The sequence below is a fragment of the Rousettus aegyptiacus genome, unplaced genomic scaffold (genome assembly GCF_014176215.1).
Source record: "Rousettus aegyptiacus isolate mRouAeg1 unplaced genomic scaffold, mRouAeg1.p scaffold_m13_p_6, whole genome shotgun sequence".
Taxonomy (NCBI): Eukaryota; Metazoa; Chordata; class Mammalia; order Chiroptera; family Pteropodidae; genus Rousettus; species Rousettus aegyptiacus.
Window position 1 is genome coordinate 70,135,242 of NW_023416309.1, and position 21,721 is coordinate 70,156,962.

The 21,721-nt window shown below is 37.6% G+C and overlaps 1 protein-coding gene across 7 annotated transcripts in view; it reads right to left on the reverse strand.

Annotated features, from left to right (window-relative positions):
• The window catches only part of LOC107517402 (protein shisa-6), a 597,831-nt gene that overhangs the window by 161,289 nt on the left and 414,821 nt on the right, over positions 1–21,721 (reverse strand). For 5 of the 7 annotated variants that reach the window (XM_036223917.1, XM_016158078.2, XM_016158077.2 and 2 more), the window contains 7 exons: positions 20,837–21,124; positions 13,000–13,210; positions 8,656–8,783; positions 6,691–6,799; positions 5,466–5,613; positions 4,218–4,392; positions 199–372 (listed from right to left, as the gene is read on the reverse strand). In XM_036223917.1, coding sequence (XP_036079810.1) covers positions 199–372; positions 4,218–4,392; positions 5,466–5,613; positions 6,691–6,799; positions 8,656–8,783; positions 13,000–13,210; positions 20,837–21,124 — 1,233 coding nt within the window. Of the gene's footprint in view, positions 1–198; positions 373–4,217; positions 4,393–5,465; positions 5,614–6,690; positions 6,800–8,655; positions 8,784–12,999; positions 13,211–13,259; positions 13,341–14,801; positions 17,066–20,836; positions 21,125–21,721 lie in introns of those variants that run through there. The other 2 variants (XM_016158081.2, XM_016158082.2) reach the window with 2 other exon arrangements.

Sequence of the window (21,721 nt, forward strand, 5' to 3'; positions counted from 1 at the left end):
AGGCTGGGCTAAATAAAGACAGGGCTGCAGCAGTGACTGTATGCCCTCCCAAAGCGCTTTCCTATCTTTTTTCTTAGGCTTCACCCTCCTCTTTCAGGTACTGATCAATTTTAGCCGGCTGGCTCCAGCAGGTCTGCTACTAGAGTCATTGCAGATTCTTGGGGTCACTGTATGTCTTGGTTACTCAGCCACACTCACCTGCAAAGGCATCTCAGGGTCAAATTCAAACTGGGGGATGAGCTTGGACCACAGCTCGAATTTTTTGGTCTCTGGATCTATATAATAGTCAAAGATGGTTCCCTGGGAAGGGAACTTGACTGTCTTGAACTCTGTCAGCCACCATTTGCTGAATTCTGCCCGGTAGTCCATAAGCTGTCAAAACAAAGCAAGTCAGAGTCAAGGCTCTACAGAGTTACAGAAGCCTGAATAGGCTGTCCTGGCATTAGGTGCTCCTTTTTATGTAGGCCTGCTCGATGGGCCAGCTTCTCTAAGAAGGACACTCTTCTGGTGAGGATCAGCCCTGAACAAGGCCCAGTGAAACAAGGGTCTCCCTTGAACATGTACAAGGGCCTCTGCTTGACCATGCAGTTGGGACTCCCTGGCACTGGTGCACCCCAGAGCCATTGAGGGGTAAAGGATAGAGGTAAAGGGGTAAAGGGTGGTATAAGAACATGGAGGAGAGTGGGAGCCTACAACCACAAAATGGGCAAGTGTGAAAAAGAACTCCAGAAGAGATAAATTGGCCCCTGTCTTAGACGCCTGAGACTCCGAACAATGTCCCAGTTGGCAGCCAAAGATGAAATAAAATCGTGAGTGTTAACACCTGGGAGCAGAGGGTCATTAGTTAAATGAGATGACTCAGAGGGGAGTCAGGTACATAACCACAGGCAAATCTCTGCTCTCTGTGCTTCAGTTTCCCTAGCTGTAAAATGAAGATCCTAGAAAAGATTTCTAAGGTTCCTTCAAGAGCTAAAATTCTAAAATCTAGGGGCAGCAGAGACAAAGCTATACTGGTCTTCTGACAAAAGGAATAGGTAGAAACACAATTTACATGAATACATATTAAATCATGAGCCCCTAAGGATAGGGATCCGTACTCAAACTATCTTGTTGTATACTAGTCAAAACATATGTATATGTCTATGTACACAAAACATACTTGAAGCTACTGCCAACCTTCTGGGGAAACAAATCCACTCTGAACACACAGATGTAGGAAAAATCCTAGAAAAGAAACAGGCCCAGATTGGGCATTTTAGGAAACATCTTAGAACAACGATGGAGTTCGAAGACCGGACAGACCAGGGAACTAGAAACATGGCAATGAGTCTGGACTTGAAAGAGATGGCATTTCTTATTTTGCTGTCAATTAAGTAAGTAGAATAGAATTCTTTCACCATAAAAAGTGAATGAAAATAGGCCCTAAGGTAAGAACAGATTTATTTGCTGTTCTTATTCTGATTTTAATTCAGATTCAGGGGACACTATATTATCTCAATATTACTCTTGGCAATCAGAAGCCTTAGGAAAAAAAATCCCATTTTTTAACTCATGGAAAAAATTCTTGAAGACCTTTAACTTCCTATGATTACCAGATTTTAAGTTTGTATGAAAAATCCGAGACAAGGGCCACCTCTAAAAAAATGTCTTTTCCTTTTCTCAATTATACCTCGAGCTACCTGGTCAATTTCTCAGCCAGTCCATAGCTGGATTGCCCAACATTGTATCACTCTCCTGTATCTGACCCTTAACCTCACCATCTGCTATAATTGGACACTATAAAGACAAGGTCTCCTTTGCTGAGTCATTCCTGTGGTCCTTTCTCATGTCGACAATTTTGGTGTCGATCTAAATGCAGTAACCTTGATGTTCTGGTCCCCTTCCTGCTCTTTGAACTTGATGACACTAAGTCTGTACTGTTATAGTGTAGCAGAGTTTTGCATGAAACAGCATCTAATTTGTTCTTTACAATGCTCTAAGTTATCCTGGCTAGTGAAAATTATTTCTAATTTATATCTGAAAAAAACAAAAACTCAAAAGGTTATACCTCTAGAAGCATATGGCAGAGTTGGCAGTTGAACACAGGTTTTTGGTCTCCCAGTATAGGGCTCCCTGAAAGATCATTTGCTTCTGAGAGATCATTTCCTGAAATTGCTACAAAGTATTTGCCAGTACCCCCTTTATTATTGGTCTTCTACTCAGCTATGGGCTGTATTTTGCATTTTTGCTTTGCTTAGATCACAGCTTTTTAAATGCAGGTATCCTTGGTGTTTCAGATGTAACCATTTTGGCCAACATCCTACTTTTCAATTTAGAGCAGGATTTTTGGTATTTGGCATGAATACAGATGTAGGGGTCTTGGAAATTCCCCACTGCTAAAAGCTTTCCTCGTTGTCCTCTCCCTGTGTGCCGGCATGGCTGCCTACAGCTCCAAGTGCTAAAGAGCCTGGATGCCTGGAGAGGTGCTTTCTCTTCAGCTTTTAAAGAGCTGAGTGGATTAAAATTTTTCTATATAGAGATAGAAAAATTGATCAAGTATCTTCATCCTGATACCCCACTGCTCATTTGGCACCAACATGGGAGAGAAGTCCAGCAGTGGTTGCTGTCTGACATTTCGGCAGCTGAAAGGTCAGGGACTGAATTCAATGGAAAGTAATAACTATGCAGTCTGGATCTCTGTGTATTTCAGTGAGGTCTCACACATCCTGCTAGACTCACTGTATCCTTGCCTAATAGGGAAAATATAAAGATGTCAAAGAAGCAGTCCATGGAGAAGCCCCAAAGGCCGTGGAACAGATAGGATGAAACTCTCCAATGCCATACTCCCAGTCCAGGCACCTTCTTGCCCTTAGAAATTTCCCCTCTCTCAACAGTATCTCGCTCTGGAGAGGGAGATGGAGAAATTCGCATGTCCCAAAAGCTTGTGAGAACTGCTTTCTGAATTTTGAGCACTAAGGAATGTTAAGGAATGATGGGAGATGAGGTGAATGTTACAATCAGAGGATGAGAAAGTAGAAAATAAGTTAATTGTTAATTCTAAATTGTTACTTCTCCTGGTTCATCTCTATTTTGGGAGGCTGAAACATTTTCTTCTTTCCTCAAAGTAGCATGCGATCAACCCAGGCCAGCAAAGAATAAAGCACAACTCTCTAATAACAGCTTGGTTTGATCCCCTGTTGTGAGAGAGGCACCAGATATTTGCTATGAAATTGAATATTTATGGTACTAGAATATTAACAATAAGCACATATGTGTGCCAGCACCATCTTAAGTGCTTTGCTCATATTCACATTGGGCTGTTAGGACAGTACCCATTTATTTAATCCTCATAACCATCCTCACTATCATCATCCTCATCTCTTTTGTTCCCATGGGGAGAATAAGGTACAGGGAAGTGAAGTTACTTGTCAACATCCCCCAGGTAATAAATGGCAGAGTTACAAATCATACCTAGAGTCCATGTTCTTAATCTGTATATGATATTTCCTGACAGCTAGAGTCAATTGTAAAAGACCGATCTGCATAATTTTGAATACATTGTTTCTAGATAAAATACCTTTTATTTAGAGGAAACTAAGTAAAAACATGGGTGGGAATGCAGAAGTATTAAGGAATTAGATGCCAAGATACTCCGAGCCAACATCCCTACCCCCAAAGAGCATGAGGCTACAACAGCCAACACCATAAGATACATGCTACTTTGGTTTCCTACCCCTAGATGTCAAGTAAGCTTTGGTTCAAACTTCTATGAACAGATCTGTGTTTCAGGCATATGGGACATGATGGTTAATTCTAGCCTGGTAAAAGTTGACACATGTTTATTCTAGAAGATTTGTAGAAGGTTAAAGGGATTTCTCCTACTCGAGAATCGACAGCATAGCATCATTTTGCCTATAAAATACACATCACCCTGAAAAATACTGTACTTATAACTCCAGTTGTTCAAACTCAAACACTGCAATTCTCCATGAAATCAGGGAAACATTCACTAACTCAAAAAGCAACAGCTCCAAATACATTCCAATTTCATGTTTCACCACATGACTTTCTATGGGGACTGATGTGTTTAGCAGTGTAGTGGGTAGATAACTAAATAATTTGATGCTCTGATGTTATTTCTGACATTTAGCAGTTCTATATTCCAAACCTTTTTTGGAAGATCAGTTTCTGCCCCTGTGGACTTGAATGTGGGTGTCAACCTCAGGACATCCTTTTACCTGATCTTGGATCATTGCTCCACCAAAAGCCCAGATGGCAGCAAACACAAAATAAAGCTCATAGGTATCCTTGGGGCAGTCTGCAGGGATGTCCTCCGTGGTCAGGAGACACTCGAGAAGGTGGCACAGCATCTGCACCATGCTCTGTTCTGGGATTGGAATTATCTTCTTAAATCTGCAAAGAGAGACCCGATATGCTCTAAAACACTGCATTTTCCATCCTAGAGGCATTGTTGGACAGCAACGAAACCAACTTGGATGTAGTGGACTCATGATTTGCCACGTTCTTTGGGAATACAGAGGACCATGGTGCTATTTAAGCCTCTTTCCTCATCAGTTATTTTTGGGCCAGCTCCCTTTGCAGAGAAGGAAGAAAGGCACAGAGTGCTCCTGAGAAGGTTTCTTTTCTCATCTTCCCTTCCTCTATTACCCTCTCTCTCTCCTCTCCCCTTCTTTGAACATTGATGACCCCCTCTCACTCCTTGGGAATGTAGGCAACTGCAACCAAATGAGTATATATTTCAGTAGTTTCACTCCTTTCACAGTTTCCTCAATTGTCAAAAAGTCAGAGTCAAAGTGGGTATAATTCTGAGGTTCCACGACTTAAGCTCAGAGGAGTTCCATCAATTAAAACACACTGAAAACATTTTCTCTGGGTAGTATTTTGTGTTAGCTCTTGTTTTAAGTCTAGTTGCAGTCCTTACAACAATGCTTTTGAGTGGTCTAATAGTCTAGGTATTACTTTTGTGAGTAATGAGAAAACTGAGTACTTAATGGGCTTTTTTTCATTTCTTTGACCACATTTGTAACAGACACAGCCAGGAACAGGAAGTGGGCCCCACATGTCACTAACAGGTGTCATCTTCACCTCTAAGCCTGTTGATCTGGCCTGTATATCATTCGTAGGAGGGCCGGCTGCATGCCTTGAAAACTGAAGGACCGCCCAGAATTGTTATCTGATATTGCAGCTTATAGCCTCTTTAGAATACCCACCCCATGTGGCACTCATAAAAGGTACATAAAGTCTTCTCCTCTTCACTTTTCTAACTTCTTGCCTGAACTGATAGTAGGCATTTCATGGCCAGCCTATGTGTTCCTCTTTGCCACCTGCCGTGCCTGGAGGGGAATGGTCTAGAGACATCTAACTTCAGGGACAGGAAAGAAAGAACATTATTGGGACAAAAAGTGTGCCCCAACATGCTTTTTATTACTGCTTTAACTTGCCACCTTCCTTATTTCTTGGCCTACCTGGTTCTGAGTGTGTCTAAGCAGATTGGAATATACTTGTCAAACAGGATGGTTAGATTGGCTCTCTCTGTCTGGATTTCCCTCTTGTCAATCCAGCTGCTAACTGGAGGGTTCCATCCCAAGTCTCCAGGGTTGATGTACAGGATCCCTGTGAGCATAAGGAATATTGTCGTTTTTCACGGATGTCAGTATATTTTTCACCCCAGAGAGTTATTTTATCTGTTTAGAAAATTGACTGATGATATTAGCTGATGGAGAGCAGTATTAAGGACCCCAAGGCCAAGTATAGGCTCAGGAGGAAAGAAGGCTCTGATTGATTAGAAATAGTTGTCATGGTGTAGAAGTGTATAGTGGGTTGAATGGTGAACCTAAAAGGGTATCCTAAAAGCATATCCCACCTAATCCCTGTATGACCTTATTTAAGAAAAGGGGCTTTGCAGATATAATTAACTGAAGGATCTTGAAATGAGATTACCCTAAATTATCTAAGTAGTATATTTACAAGTGTCCTTATAAGAAACAAAGACAAAAGAAACACCAAGAAGAAGGTCACATGAAGACAGAGGTGGAGGTTGGAGTCATAGGGCTATAAGCCAAGGAATTCCTAAGCTAGAAATATGCAAGGAAGGATTTCAAGTACTTAACGTCAAAAACTATGAGAGAATAAATTTCTATTGTTTTAAAAGCCACTAAGTTTCTAATAATTTGTTATGGTAGCCCTATGAAACAAATACAGACTGAGAGAGATGATTCTTCTGGCCTGTGTTCTCCAATCTTGGCACAGGTCCTTGAAAGGGAACCTGATATTAGATTGTAGAGATCAAACAAGGCAGTGGAGTTAAGGAAAGTTAACCTATAAAGTAGTTATTTTCCCCAGGGTGTAGTAAGAATTGCAATGCTCGGTCATTTTCACCAACATAGAGGCTTGAACTGGCCTAAAAGTAGTCTAATTTGAGGTACTTATATACAGAGGACAGTCATCCAGCTCAGGGGCCATTTCCTTTCCCATTACCATAACATTTCTGAAAAAAAATCACATGGGCCTTGCCTTAGAGCACTTGCTAAGCCTTGTGGATGTGTATTAGGACTGTGAATTAGGACAGAATTTTGGAAGATCGATATTTGGCTTCTATTTGGAGATTTCTTCAGAGCCAGCAGCATCGTATGTAATGCTAGAGACATCTGTCTTCAACTGAGCTTTCTTTTCCCCTTTCTTAGGCCATACCTGCTCTGGAGACAGTTGCTGGTGTGGCTGTGTGCAGGTGGCTGATCTCAAAGAGGAGCCTCATTGTGGGATTCAGAGGAATCCTCTCATTGCTCGCCAAGGTCAGCACCTGAAGACAACAGGGAGGGACATGCCAAGTAGAAAAGGGTTACAATGCATGGCCAGCTGGTGGGGTTCTGGCTGATTACTTCTGGTAGAAACTATGAGTGATTATTTTCTTCTTTTGTGATTATAGTCAACCTTCAAACTACACAAGGTTTAAGGGCACTAACTGCGAATGCAGTAAAAAAATATGCATATAATTGAAGCCAGAATTCCACATAAACAGATTCCAACTATCAGCCAACCCTTGAACAACATGGGTTTGAACTTAGAGGGTCAATTGAAAAATCTGTGTATAAGTGGACATGTGCAGTTTAAGCCCACTTGTTCGAGGGTCAACTGTATAATTATTTTCTAAGTTTTTTTTTGCAAAAATCCTCTCTTTGCTCCTGTAGGCCCTCTACCTCCATCCCTGTGTGTGTGTGTGTGTGTGTGTGTGTGTGTGTGTGTGTGTGTGTGTATTGAATCAGGGAAAAAAATTAAATTATCAATTTAAATTGATGTCAATGATTCAAATGAACTAGACTGTATTAGAACAATAATATTATTAAAGGAAGAAAACTTAGGCTTCATATCACTGCTACTTCTTTTAAAGTACTCCCTCTTGGATAGCATACATTTATTCTAATGAATCTGTAAATGTTGAAGCCATCATACAACTTCTAATCTGGATGTTCTTTCTGAACAAGTTTAGGAGCAGCTATTAGCTTAAAAGCCACTTTATTGGCATTCAGTTAGTTTTCATTGTTTATAAAAAATAAAATATGCTCTCTATGAATGAAGATTTGTCACCATTGAGGATGTCTGACAGGTGCAAAATGTATCTGATTCTCAGTTTCCTTATTTAAACAAAAAGAAAAAAGTAAAGAAAAAATATTTAAATAGATGATTTAAGACTCCTGTCAGCCTTAAATATTAAATTAATCTATTTGCAGAAGATTCTTAATTATAACAATAGTAAAAACAGTGAGAGCACAGCAGTGCCATTGAAATAAGTGAAAGTTGTCACTTGCATGATTCTGTTCTGAGATGTCTATTAAAGACACTGGTAATAAGTGAAAGTATGATCTTAAAGAGATTCCTACACTCCCACGTTCATTGCAACATTATTTACAATAGCCAAGACATGAAAACAACTTAAACGTCCATCAAAAGATGAATGAATAAAGAAGATGTGGTATATGTGTATTTACATACCCCCTCCACACACATACACAACAATGAAATATTAGCCATAAAAAAGATGGAAATCCTGCCATTTGTGACAACACGGATGGACCTGGAAGGCGTAATGTTAAGTGAAATAAGTCAGACAGTGACAGGCAGATACTGTGAAATCTAAATAAACCAGACAGAGAAAGACAATTTGTGGAATCTAAAAAAGACAAACTCACGGAAACAGAGTAGAATGGGGCAGGGTGGAGTGAGGGGAGGAAATGAGTGAAGGTGATCAAAGAAAACAATCTTCCAGTTCTACGATGAATAATTTGGGGGATGTAACATACAGCATGGTAGCTATAGTTAGCAATATCGTATTGTATATTTGAAAATTGTTAAAAGAGCAGCTCTTAAAATCTTCACCACACACACAGTTAATCATGAGATGATAGGGGTATCAAGCAACCTTATTGTGGTAATCATTTTGCATTATAAATGTATTTCAAATTATCACATGGTATACCTTAAATTTACACATTGGTATATGTTAATTATATCTCAATAAAACTGGAAAAATTTTTAAATAGAGATAATGGTAATAATTCCTTAATCAGGCCAAGCCTTGTGTGGAATCAAGATGTGCCTAGGAGACCAGTTTTACAGATGAGTAGGGGTGCCATGGAAATTCCCCTTCCCTCTCAATACCTTGTTGTCATCCATGACAGTGTTCAGAGACTCAATCCACATTGGATCTATGTCACCATCCAGTAAAATCCACTTGGGCCCATCATGGGTGATGTTGGCAAGCTCCCGCATGATGGAAGAGAGCAATCCTGAAAGGAGCCACAGATAACTTATTTTCCATTCACCATCAATCTTTCTTTTAACACAGCCTTTCTCAATTGGCTGCAACACTCAGAGGAGGTGTAAATAGAAGAGGCAGGTCAGAACAGGCTTTGTATTCTATTCTACCAAACATTTGACTGTGCCCGTAGTTCCACTCTGTGTTCCAGTCTGACTTTTTGCAAGATGTACAACAGCAGCAAAACAACAACAAAACCTGACAGAACTACATCTTTAAGTAACAAGAGACCCCAGTGAATCATTTCAACAGGCAACTGTGACATGATGGAGTTACATAAAACATTTTTAGGTAAGGTTTCCATCCTTAGTAATTGTGCCCAGGTGAATCTTGTCAAATGTAGGCTTTTAGAAAAGGCCCAGTGTGATTCTAATAGGCATTACATGAAATTTATATCTTTTGCAGATAGAATTGATTTTTATGATACTAAGCTTTTCTAATTAATAACATAGCATGTCTTTTCATTTATTCAAATATTGTTATGTGTTTTTTAGTAAATTTTCATGGCTTTTTCAATATATCTCTTTGGCCAAATCTACTCCTAAACATAATATAGTTTTTATCTGTTGTAAATGGGAATTTTTCCACAATGTTTCTATTTTTGCCTGGCTGCTGCTAGTATAGAGAAAAGCTACCAAACTTTATGTATTTATTTTATATTTAGTTACTTTTGATACATTTTCTTATTAAGTCTAGTGATTTTTCAATAATGCCTCTTGAGTTTTCTAGGTATACAGTTGTATAATCAGCAAAAAACAAATTTTCTCCTTTCCTCCAATTTAAACCATGCATTCCATTTTTTTTTGTCTAGTGTATTTTCTAGAACCCTACTAAGCAACGTTAAATAACAATGTTGATAATAGGTCTCCCTGACTTATTCTTTCTTTTAATAAAAATGGCTTTGGTTTCTCATCATTCAGAATGTTTCTTTTTCCTTATGGCTTTAGGCAAAAAGTATCATATTTAAGGGATTTCCTTTTATCCTTATTTTACTTAGAATTTTAAAAATTAGGAACAGCTACTGAATTTTTAGCATCAAATGATTGATCAAATAATTTTCTGTTTTACCTTGCCAATTCTGTACATTAATACTTAAAAAAATAATTGATCTATCCTCACTTTACTGGAGTATATTCTGCTTGGTTAAAGTGTATTATTATTCTCTTGAAATACTGTTGGATTTTATTCAGAATTTCTGAATCTACATTAATAAGTGAAATTGGGTTTTTGTTTTTGCTTCTGCAAAAAGATTGATAAGGTTATTCTGGTTTCATAAAATAAATTAAGAGATGTCTTTTTAAAATGACTTTGAAATTATCTTTTTTTTGTTTGGCTATTTAAAATTTTCTTTTTAATTAGTTTGTTTTCTACTTCTTATTGAGCAAATTTTATGAATTTATATTTTGCTAGGGGATCATTTGTTTCTTCTAGTTTTTCAAATATGTGCCATTTAATTGTTTTTTTTTTCTATTTTAATCTTGTCTATATTTAATATATCTTCTAATTCCTAATTTTATATACTTTTTATCTTTTTCCCCCATTAATTATTTCACAATGAACTTATTTGCTTATACAAAAAACAACAACATTTATATTGATTTATCCTTGCTATAATTTTTGGTCCCTTCCTACTAATTCCAGCTTTTATTTTTATTAGTTTCTTCTCCCCAATTTTCTTCAGTTTAATTTATTAGTCCTTAAATAATTTCTTATGATGGCTACTGACTTCATTTTCAGCCTACCTTCTGGAGTAAAGAGAGTTTAAAGTGTCTGCTATTGACTCTAGATGTGTCCAGAGGATTCTGTATGAAGTATTCTTCTTTTTATTGCTTCCTAGAGAGATTAAATTTAATTTTCTTCTAATCCAGAGGTTAAGTGAGCATTTCTTGGTTTGCAAATAGTAAAATTATTTTTCATAATTTTCTTGCTATTTGTTTCCATTTATATTTCATTATTATCAGAGAATGTGACCTATAAATTGATACTTTTGGATTCATTATGATTTCTTCTGTGGCCAACTAAATTTTTAATTTGGGGAAATGTTCCATGAACCAACCATGAAAGGAATATTTTCATATTGATAAGATGTAAAATCCCATAATGATGTTATATTGAGTTTTATGATGCATTTCCAAATTCTTCTATGTCTATGCCTATTTTTCTCTCTACCAGATCTAACTTTGAAAAAGACCTATTAATATAATTTACTTTATTTCTATTTTTAAGTTTTCATAAAAATGTTAAAAGGGTATATAGTCCATTAACTTGGAAGTTTTCTTGTATAGTAAACACATATTTATGATCATTACAAGTCTCATTTGTCAATTTATCCATATTTAATGTATTTATTTCATAAAGCTTTAATTAAAATTCCAACACAATTAAATTTTTAAATTATATTATGTGAGCTTAACTTCAATATAGAGTAAGAAATGTCTGAGACTCGCTAAGAAAATTACAAAAATGAATTGAGGAGAAACTTACCTCATCGCATATTACAATGTTGTAAAATAATTATAACCAAAATAGAATTACATTGGTATAGGACTAGATAAATAGGTGAGTGGGACAAAGTAGACAACTGAGAATCGGAGCCCAGTATATACAACAAGCTGGTGTTTAGATTTAGAAGAAAGGATAGTTTACTTAATAAATAGTGCTTGCACATTCAGCTATCCATCCAGGAGGAAAAAAAGTTGATTTTCTACTTTGTCTCATACTATGCCCCAAAATAAAATCCAGATGGATAAAAAATGTTAATGTAAAAAAAGTCTTTAGTACTAACTTTATGATACTATAGCTGAAAGTTAGAAAGAGCTATAAACTAAACAGGAATCCCAGATGCTAAGAAGACTAGACAGACATAATTTCCTATTTTAACAAGTTCATGGTTCAGGGAGAAGGTCATGTATAGATGGAGGTAGATATTAGAGTGATGCATCAACAAGCCAAAGAATGCCAAGGATTTATGGCAACCACCAGAAACGAGGAAGGATTTTTGCCTAGAGTCTTTGGAGGACTTGTAGTCCTGCGAACAGCTCAGTTTCAGACTTGGCCTCCAGAACTCTAAGAAATTAAATGTCTGTTATATTAAGGTAGGAAAAGAATAATACAAATAAACAATGCATGGTAAATATACTAGAAGTGTCAGTAGACAAATGGTAGACTGAGGAAAACCATTAGTAATGCATATAAACAAAGGGTTAATATCTTTGATAGTAAAAAAAACTCTTAAAACTGATAAGAAAATTATAAAGAAAAATAAAATTATGAAAGAGCCAATTACTAAGACCAATAAGAAGAAGAAGCTAAGCCTCATTAATAGTCAGCAAAATAAAAATTAGAGAGCTGCTTGTTAAACCCCCTTATTTTGGACTTCTGATTGAAGGCTGTAAATTAGTGAAATCTAGACAGCTTGACCTTGATGTAGTCAGACATTAAGATTTTAGGAGAAAGCTGAGACTTTCTCATTCCAGGAGCTTTATCGGCTTTAGAAAAAGGTTCCCATCAGCTCATAGGGAGTTTTCTTCCATTTTCTTTTCTGCTCCCTCCTAGTTGACAGGAGACCTTTTCCAATATATACCTGTGATTTTTAAGTCTTTGAAAGTGATGTTGAAGTCAACACCAAGTCAACATGAGTTTAGGACTCTGAATTGCTGTAGAAGAGACTGTGGTTCTGGGACTCTTCTAAGGTGAATGATGTCACCAGCATCAACAGAACCTGGCCTAGACAGTCTTCTTTAGCAGCCTCCCCAGCACTCATGGGGCAATGCTCATAGCAAGAGGTGCCCTCTGTGGGATGCTGGACTACACAACTCCTTTGGGAATGAGCTGCATACTTCCCCTCCTTACTCATGCCTTAAACCCACTTCCAAGACATGTAGAGACTCCATGACTTATGCTATAGAGTCACTAAACTACAGCTGAATCCCTGCCCTGCTGTAACCTTCTTAAGTGTCCTCTCTCAAGAGGCAGTTGGAAGAGTCTCCAAGGAAAGAGAACATCTGAAAGGCTATGGTTCCCTTCCATGCCAAAATCAGTTTCTTCCTTTCTTTGACTCCTTTCACCTCCTCTCATCCCAAACAGATCAGTCCAGTGTTCTCTTCGCATCACTCTGCTATATTTAAGCCTGCCACAGGCTCTGAGTATATGGCAAGAACTTTGTCCTAGGGGTATCCCATTCTTACCATCCTTCCATTCTCGTGTGGCTGGATTGATTATGCCAAAGAGCTCATCATTTGTGACTGCTTTGGGATTGAGGTCAGTCCAGACAGGACGGCGTTTCATAATCTGATAGGTCTTGTACAAGGACCTCAGCACCTGAGATTTGCCAGTGCCAGCGCTGCCCACCACAAACACAGAGTGCCGTACTGCCAGAAGCTCCTCCAACTGGACTACCTGGGGAGACATGAAATTCAGCAAAAGAGAGTAGTAACCTGTCACTCACCTACTGTTCTGTGAGTAGGGTTGGTGACTGAAGTGAGACTTCATGTCAACAGAAGGTTTATTCACCACAAAATGAGATGGGTCCTAAATAGAGGGCAACATGATTCATTTATTCACTTATTTATCATTCAGTCATATAATTATTAGTCATCTACTAAGTGCTGGAGAGTATATCAGTTGAGGGAGATTCAGAGGTGACTCTTCTTTCCTCCATGATCTCATAGTATGATGGACTCATGTTGAATTTTTATTATTATTACATTACATAATTACATTATTATTATAATGTAAAGTGATAAATGCCATAATAAAGTTATTTATAAAGTGCTATGGGAACAGAGAAGAGGGAACAATTGATTGTGTAAAGGTAAAGGGAATAAGAAGGGCTTCACAGAGGAGCAGGCATTTGAACTGAAGCTTTAGGAATGAGTAGAAGTTTGCCTAGAAGAGGAACAGGAAGAATATTCAAGCAGAGGTAAGAGCACAAACAAAGTCTGTGGTGCGGCAGAGCATGATGTGGTTGGCCAGACAGTTAGATGACGCTGGAGCCAATGAGTTCCTGAGAACTTTTGTTGTAGCTAGCCCTCGTGCTCACTCTTCCACACTGTTGTATACACTTACTGAAATGGAAATTCAATCATGTCATTGCCATCAGTCTGTTCCCTCAGTGTTTCTCCATAGCTTTGGTGATGAAATCCAAGATCCTTAGACTGATTTACAAGACCCTTATGCAGCCTGGCTCAAAGCAGCCTCCAGTTTTATCTCTTATCCCCAAACATGCACATTCTAGGTAGATAATTACTTGGAGTTCCTTAATGATGTTCTTTTTCTTTGTGTCTATGCTTTTCAACATACTGTGCATTCTGTTCAGAAGTGATCCTTTTTCCTTTCTTCCTCTGGCTGTCCCTACACATCCCTTAGTCCATGGTAGGTGCCCCATACCTACATCCTTTTTGTTAATACTTATCAATATTGTGATAGTTACTTTTCTGTCTCCCTATTAGATTACCATCTCCTTGAAGGCAGGCAGGACTGGGATTCTTATGTCTATTTCCAGTGTCTAGCAGAGAATCTGGCACATACAAAGTGCTCAACAAATATTTGCTGAAAATATGAAGGATGGCTGGAAAGATTGGATGAGCCCCCTCATGAAAGGTCTTGTATGTCATGACCTAAAATATTTGATCTTTATTATAGGTCGTTTCTACATATTTTGCGCCATGAGATCCTTAATAGCAGAGGAAAGTGAACTGAAGGGTAAATGTACTGAAATATTGACATGGTAGTAAAACAGTAGAAAACTTTCCCCCATACATTTCGTTTATTCTACATTTAAAAAATGGTAATAACACATATATTTCTTTTAAAAATTTTAACATGTGTTAAAAAGCATTCTAGAATCATACAACAAGGGAATTAGGAAAGTGGTACTGCTAGGCTGAACATGAAGGTAGCATATTAGTGGCTGTTTGGGGGAGAAGGATGATTAGCTTCCATTGTGACTGGATAATTTATTGAGATATTAGAGTTTTGTTTTCCATACCATCAATATTTTTCTCTTCTCTATTCCAAGCCATTGCTGTTCTTCTGATTCAGGGCCCAAAAGCACTCAGAGGAGAATCTCAATCCTGGCTCTTGTTTTCATCCTGCAGGGACTTGGTGCAGGATCTTACCAGATAAGAATGGGGAAAGTGGTCAGGAAGAGTCTCTGAGTGGCTGACATCTAAGCTAACATATAATTGAAAAAAGTCAGACATGTAAAGACCAGTGGCAATAGCATTGCAGGTAGAGTGACAGTGAGTGCTAAAGCTTTAAAGTAAGCTTAGAGAGCTCAAAGAAAAGAAAAGAAAGAAAAGAAAAGAAAAGAAAAGAAAAGAAAAGAAAAGAAAAGAAAAGAAAAGAAAAGAAGAGAAAAGAAGAGAAAAGAAAAGAAAAAGGGAGGGTGGTATCAGATGAGGTAAAAGAGGTATGCTGGGTCAGATGTATAGAAATTGGTCATTGAAATTCTATTCTTAGTACAAAAGGAAGCAATTTTAAAAATCAAATTGATCTGAGGTCATTGCATTAAAAAATATGGATGAGGAGGGGGTGGGGCAGAGGGACTGGAAGAGGCAGTAGCAGAGGTACTCTGGCTGTTGAATGGAAACTAGTATTATATTCTTAGATTTTTTTTCATGAACAACTGATTCTCTGCTACTGGAAAGACTTAACATTGTTTTAGTTCCATCATTACCTTTTTGTTCATTTCAACAGCTTTATTGAGATATAATTCACGTACGACAAAATTCACATTTTTAAAGTGTACAAGTCAATGATTTTTAGCATGTTCATAGATTGTATAAGCATCACTACTATTCAATTTTAGGATATTTCATTACCACAACAGAAAAATCCATACCCATTAGCAGTCACTTCTGATCCCCATCCCTACCTCTCAGCCCTATGCAACCCCTGATATACATTCTGCCTCTATAGATTTGCCTATTTTAGACATTTCCTATAAATCACTTATGATGTTTTCAAGGCTCACTCAGGCTGTAGCATGTACCAGTATGTCATTCCTTTTTATAGCTGAATAAGATTTCATTGTATACCACATTTGTTTAGTCATTTATCAACTGATAAATGGGTTCTTTCTACTCTCTGTTATGAATCCATCAACTTTTCACAGTATCTTTTGTAAGAAATATATAAATATCTCTATGCTACCTTCTATCTTTTCATAGCCTATCTTCTTTCAGATACATTATACTTTTATATTGCTATATTTTATAATATTTACATTCCATTTTTTACTTATATTTAGATGTTCTATATTTTTCATGATTCTAAGAGTCAAAAAACAATAGTGGCTTATATTTTTATGATTATAGATATTTTTCATTACAAAATAAAGTAATTTTCCAGAATATATTGTGTTTCCTATGGGCCTGGTGTCATGACTTAACTGAGGATGTTCTAGGCATCAATCCAAGGTCGAATGGATACTCTTTTCCTACACTCCATGTGTTTATCAATATCAGGTCACATTTACTTTTTAAAATAAAATTTAGACCATGGCTTTTTTTTTCTCTTAGTGTTTTTAATTGCTTTCCTTTCTCCACAACTTAGAAGTTAAATAAAATATGTAAGAACTTTCGTCTTGTTAATCTATTCTTGATTTGAATATATTCAATTTTGAGGTCATTTTTCTTGGACGTTACAGACTCCCTGCTCTGATTTTGGCTGATTGTTTCCTACGTCTGCTAATAGTTCTCGTTCTGTGATTCCTTTCCTTAATTCCTGATATTTTGAATCCCATGACTTTTTTCTTGTTTTTCATCTTTATTTTGATGTTGTATGTCCCCAAATAACCCATTCAAAAAAGGTGCATAAGAAGTAAAAAGTATGACTCTGAAAATATCTTGAATGATAATTGGGTTTATATAGAATTTTAGTCTTGAAATAATTTCCCCTCAGAACATTGAAAGAATGGTGTCCTTGTTCTCTAGTATCTGATATTGCTGATGAGAAGTTCTGATGTCATCCTAAATTTCATTCCTTCCTTGGGTCACTTGTCTTATCACTCCATCACCCAACAAGGAAACTTTTACTTTTTTCTCTTGACTCTTGACTGCTGAAATTCTATTATCATGTGTCTTTGTATAAGTCCATTTAAATCTACTCTCTTCCAAACTAACTGAGCCCATCAATCTGGATACATGTTTCTCCAGCTCTAACAAGTTTTCTCTGTTCTTTCTTTCTAGAATATGTTGCATTACTTAGATTGATCCTCTGTATGTCAAATTGCCTTTTGTACTTTCTGCCTCTTGTGTGTGTTTGTTTATTATATATATTATATATTGTATTAAATATGCATAGCATATATTTTATTATACATATATTTATATGTTATATTTCATTATACACACATTGTATATATTTATCATACCCCATATACATACATACATACATACATACATGCATGCATGCATACATACATAGGTCATCTTAGGAGACTTCCTTGTCTTTTTTTCCAGTCCTCTCACTGAATTTTGTGTGTCATCAATGACACTATTCATTTCAAAAGACTCTTTCCAATTCTCCAAGAGTTTTTTTTATATAGCATCTTATTCTTATTTTATGGATATCATTTTCTTAAATTTCTTCAAGATATAAATTAGAACTTTCAAAATGTTCTGTTTCTTATTTCTACCAGGATCAGTTGCTATATGTGTATGTGTACTTGTGAATATGTGTGTGTGCATGTCTGTTTGTCCATTGGTCGTCTTTCTCTCGTGTTGCTGGTTTTCTCCAGTATCCAGTGAGCCTTGGGTTTAAATGAAGAGCTTCATTGTGTTTCCTAGGAGCTAGGATGCTGGATATGTGGTCTCCAGGGTGGGAGGACAGAGAGGGAGCTCTGCACAAGGTCAGATCTTGTCCTTTGTCTTTGTCCTTTCACTGTGGGTGAGTGAACAGGTGGCTGACCTTCAGGCCAAGGGGCCCCAAACAGAATGGAAGGGCTTTAAAATGTGGCCCTAGTATCCCAAGAGCAGCCATAGTTTCCCCCAAAGTGTTTATTAAATTCCCTTGGACTTTTCTTTTTTGATTATGTGTTAAATGCCTGGCTGCACATAGTTTGCATTCTTGGGAAGTGAAAACTAGAAAGGGGAGCTAGGAGAAGAATCTGGTGAGCCAAGTGGCAATACTATAGAGTAAACAGATTTAATGATACCTCTCTAGCTATTTCAGTTCTCTTTCTCATCCCTGCCCTCCTTCACTACCAACTCCAAACCCAGAGCTTCTCTAGGATTCTTCTTGGCAGGCCAGCTGTGTCCTGGCCTCTCTTACCCTGAAGCCCTTTCTAAGTGCATTCTGGCCCACAGCTTTTTTGCTCTGTTTGATCTGTCAACCTGCTTTCATGTTCTTTTCATATTTTCAGAAATTTATTGTAATATTCCTTTCCCAGTTTCCTCTTTTTTAAAATAAAATAAACCAAGAAACCTAAAAACACTAAATTTATATTATTGATCTTAAGGGATCACAGGATGCCATCTCAAATCAAAGCCTCACTAGGATTTTTGATGAATTAACTTTCAGAAATTTTAGTGGACAGTGCAAATAAAAACTGGGTAGAAAACATCATCTCTTCCAATATCCTTTAATAGAGAGTGAAAAGTGGTTATAAAAAAGAAGGGAAGAAAATACAATGTGGGCCTACTGACAAATAAACAGAAAGGAAGGGTAATAGAAAATAGAAAAAAAATGCAGAAAATGGGGAATAAGGGTCATATTGCTTCAGCAGACTCTTAGAGAGCCTGCGAAGATCTGGACTATCCTGATCTAAGATGTGAGTTCCAGTCCTCCTCATTTTAGGAGCCTCATCGGATTTAATTCTTTTCTGGGGTTGGGGTGGGGGCATATCTTAAGATCAGACCATTTAAGAGGAAACCCCTCAGCCTGTCATTCAAAGCCTTTGATATCATGATTCCACATTCTCTTTCTAACCCTATTGCCCACTCCCCACCACTACCATCCCAATACCTTTTTTCTCTAATAGTACTAGACTTGTTGCTGTTGCTGGTACAATCTCTATGATTCCCCTCCTACTTCCTTGTTGACAATTCCCTTCTACCTAGAAAGCCCTTCTACCCATCCCTACTCTTCAAAAATCTAGCCACTGAACTTAAGAGGAGAGAGGTTGGGAGTTAGGAAGGGCAAACTGGCAAAACAATTACAGCTGTGAAGGACCAGGTAATGCTTTGTGTTTTTTGTTTGTTTGTTTTGTTTTTTGTTTTTTTGGTTTTTTTTTTTTTTTTTTTTTTTTTTTTTTTTTTTTTTTTTTTTTTTTTTTTTTGCGAAAACATTCCTCAAGGGGCAGCACTTTGTCTCCCATGAAACAGCTTAGTGGAATATCTTGGAGAAGTAATAGCATCCTAGTTTCCTCATCTATAAAACATCGCCTGTCTTGATGGTTTGGGGAACGTAATGTGATACAGAATATAAAACCACTTGTGAACTCTAAAGTGATATTCATTTGATTCTTAAAGATATTATTGTACAGGAAAAAATTCCATCCATGTCTCTGTACCTCAGAACCTTCTTTTGTGGCACTTGTCATATTCTGCCCCGAGGCATAGTTATTTGTGTGCAGGGACTTCTACTGTAACAACATTTATGCATCCTAAAAATGTTAACTGCTATAAAATTGCACAGTAAAAACAACAAGCTTATGGGAAAACAGGATTGGGGCAGATCACTCAAAATGTACAGAATTTTGTATCCTAAGCCCTAAAAATTCAATGATGCCTTCTAATTCCAGTGAAAATTCTAGCACAGTTAAATAATTAGAGAATTTGCCAATGACATCATGTCTGTTAATCCTTTGAAACCTTAAATCTGGAAGTCTGTGCTTTTTTTCCCAATAGGTAGATCGTGGACATAGTCTCTTCTAATAATGACCATTTTAATCACAACTAATGCTCTAATCTAAGTGGAGTCTTCTTCATTATTCCACTGTCTTAATATATGGGGAAATATCTTCTGCTGCCTTGAGCATCCCTAGAAAATAGCACAAACCGTTATGGTTCCTACAGCTATGAAACTAGTTGTACCAAATTTTTAGGTTTTTTTTTTTTTTAAGGTCTATATTCTAAATGTATTCATTTTCTATTCTTGCTGTAAAAAATTTATTACCAACTTAAAGGCTCACACAACAAAAATTTTTTATCTATACATTAGGTGGTCAGAAGTCCAAAATGGGTCTTATTGGGCTCAAATCTTGGTGTTGGCAGGGATGGGTTTTTTTTTTTTAAAGCTCTAGTGGAGAAAATGGTTTTTTTTTTTTTGCCTTTTCCAGCTTCTAGAGGCTTCCCACATTTGTGGGTTGTGGTCCCTTCCTCCATTTTCAAAGCCAGCAGTGGCTGATTTGGTCTACCCCATGGCATCACTCTGACACGCACTCTCCTACCTCCCTCTTTCACTTATAAAAACCATTGTGATTATATTAGGCTACTCAATAAATCTGGATCATCTCCCTATCTCAAAGTCAGCTGATTAGCAAACTTAATTCTATCTGTAACTTTAATCCCCCCTTGCCATGTAACATAACATATTCACAAATTCTGGATATTAGGCTGTAGATATCTTGTGGGGGGGGGTGGTGGTGTTATTCTGCCTACCATCTTAAGATTTTCTTCTTTAATGGTAGAAAGCCTGATTCTGATCACATCAGAACATTTATAAGAGAAGAAGAGTACATATGAACTGGACTCTATGTTATATTACTTTTCTGTTATATATCACTCCATGTTATATCATTTTTCTATAATCATGTACAAAGTAATTCACATGAAAGGAACAGATGCTATAGCAGAGAAGACTGTCATTCCTCCCATTGGACCATGAATTCCCTTACTGTTGGGGCTCTGTTTTTCTCTTGCATTTCCCAGCATGCATTCCACATTTCCACATTGTGAGTGCCCCATTGTAGTTATTACAAAGTAGATAAGTATCTATTCATCTAAAGCAACTCTTTGGATCGAGGATGAAATATAACCTATCATCTAAGAAATGACTTAAGAGACAAATATTGTGTACCTTGAGCACAAAACTGTCCTCAGCCTGGAGCTTCAGTTCCACTACTGCCTTTTTAACCACAGTTTCAAAGTTGAGGTCTCTCCTCCGAGGGACATTCAGGCTGGGAAAGAGGTCCCCAATCAGTCCCATAAACACTGGGATATCATCAGTCACGATCTTGGGGATATTGAAATCTCGCAAGGAGCGCATCAGGACTTGGTCCTCAGGCCGGTCGGGGTCTCCTCGCTTCAGGGATCCTGCCACTACCAGCACAGACTTGATGGCTCGCAGGCCCCAGTCATAGTGATCCTGAGGGAAGGCAGTGAAGGTTAGACTAGAGTTGCTGGGATGCAGAACACCCTAAGCTTAGGCTAGTGTCAACAAAATTATAGATATCACATCAGTATTAGGTCACTTCTGAGGCCGAGGCAGAGGCATAGCAAAGAATGATGTAGGAGATCATGATCCCGGGATCCTGGTTCCTAGTTTGGCATTAGTTACTTTTATAGCTGTGATGACAACAAAGCAGACACAGAACATACTGGGAACTGGGGGTCAGGGAGATTAAACAGAACCAGGTCCAAACCTATCTAGCTACTCCTTGTACATCAAGGAGGGAGCCATGTTTACTCTTAGAGATGGTTGAGGCTGAGCTTATATGCTCCACCTTGGAGGTCTTCAAACTCTGAGAAAAGAAATTAAAAATCATTTTGAAAAATTTTTGTCAAAGGTGAAAGGAACTCAATAGTCACAAGTTCTGATAATAGATTCTGTGGAAGAGTGGACCATTCTGCTGTTATCAGGTCTCGGAGCAGTCTGATGGGAGAAATGGTGGAGTGGGAAGTTCAGAGCACAGAATTTGAACTCAGATAGACCTTGTTTCAAGCCCCAGCTCTGCTACTTGCT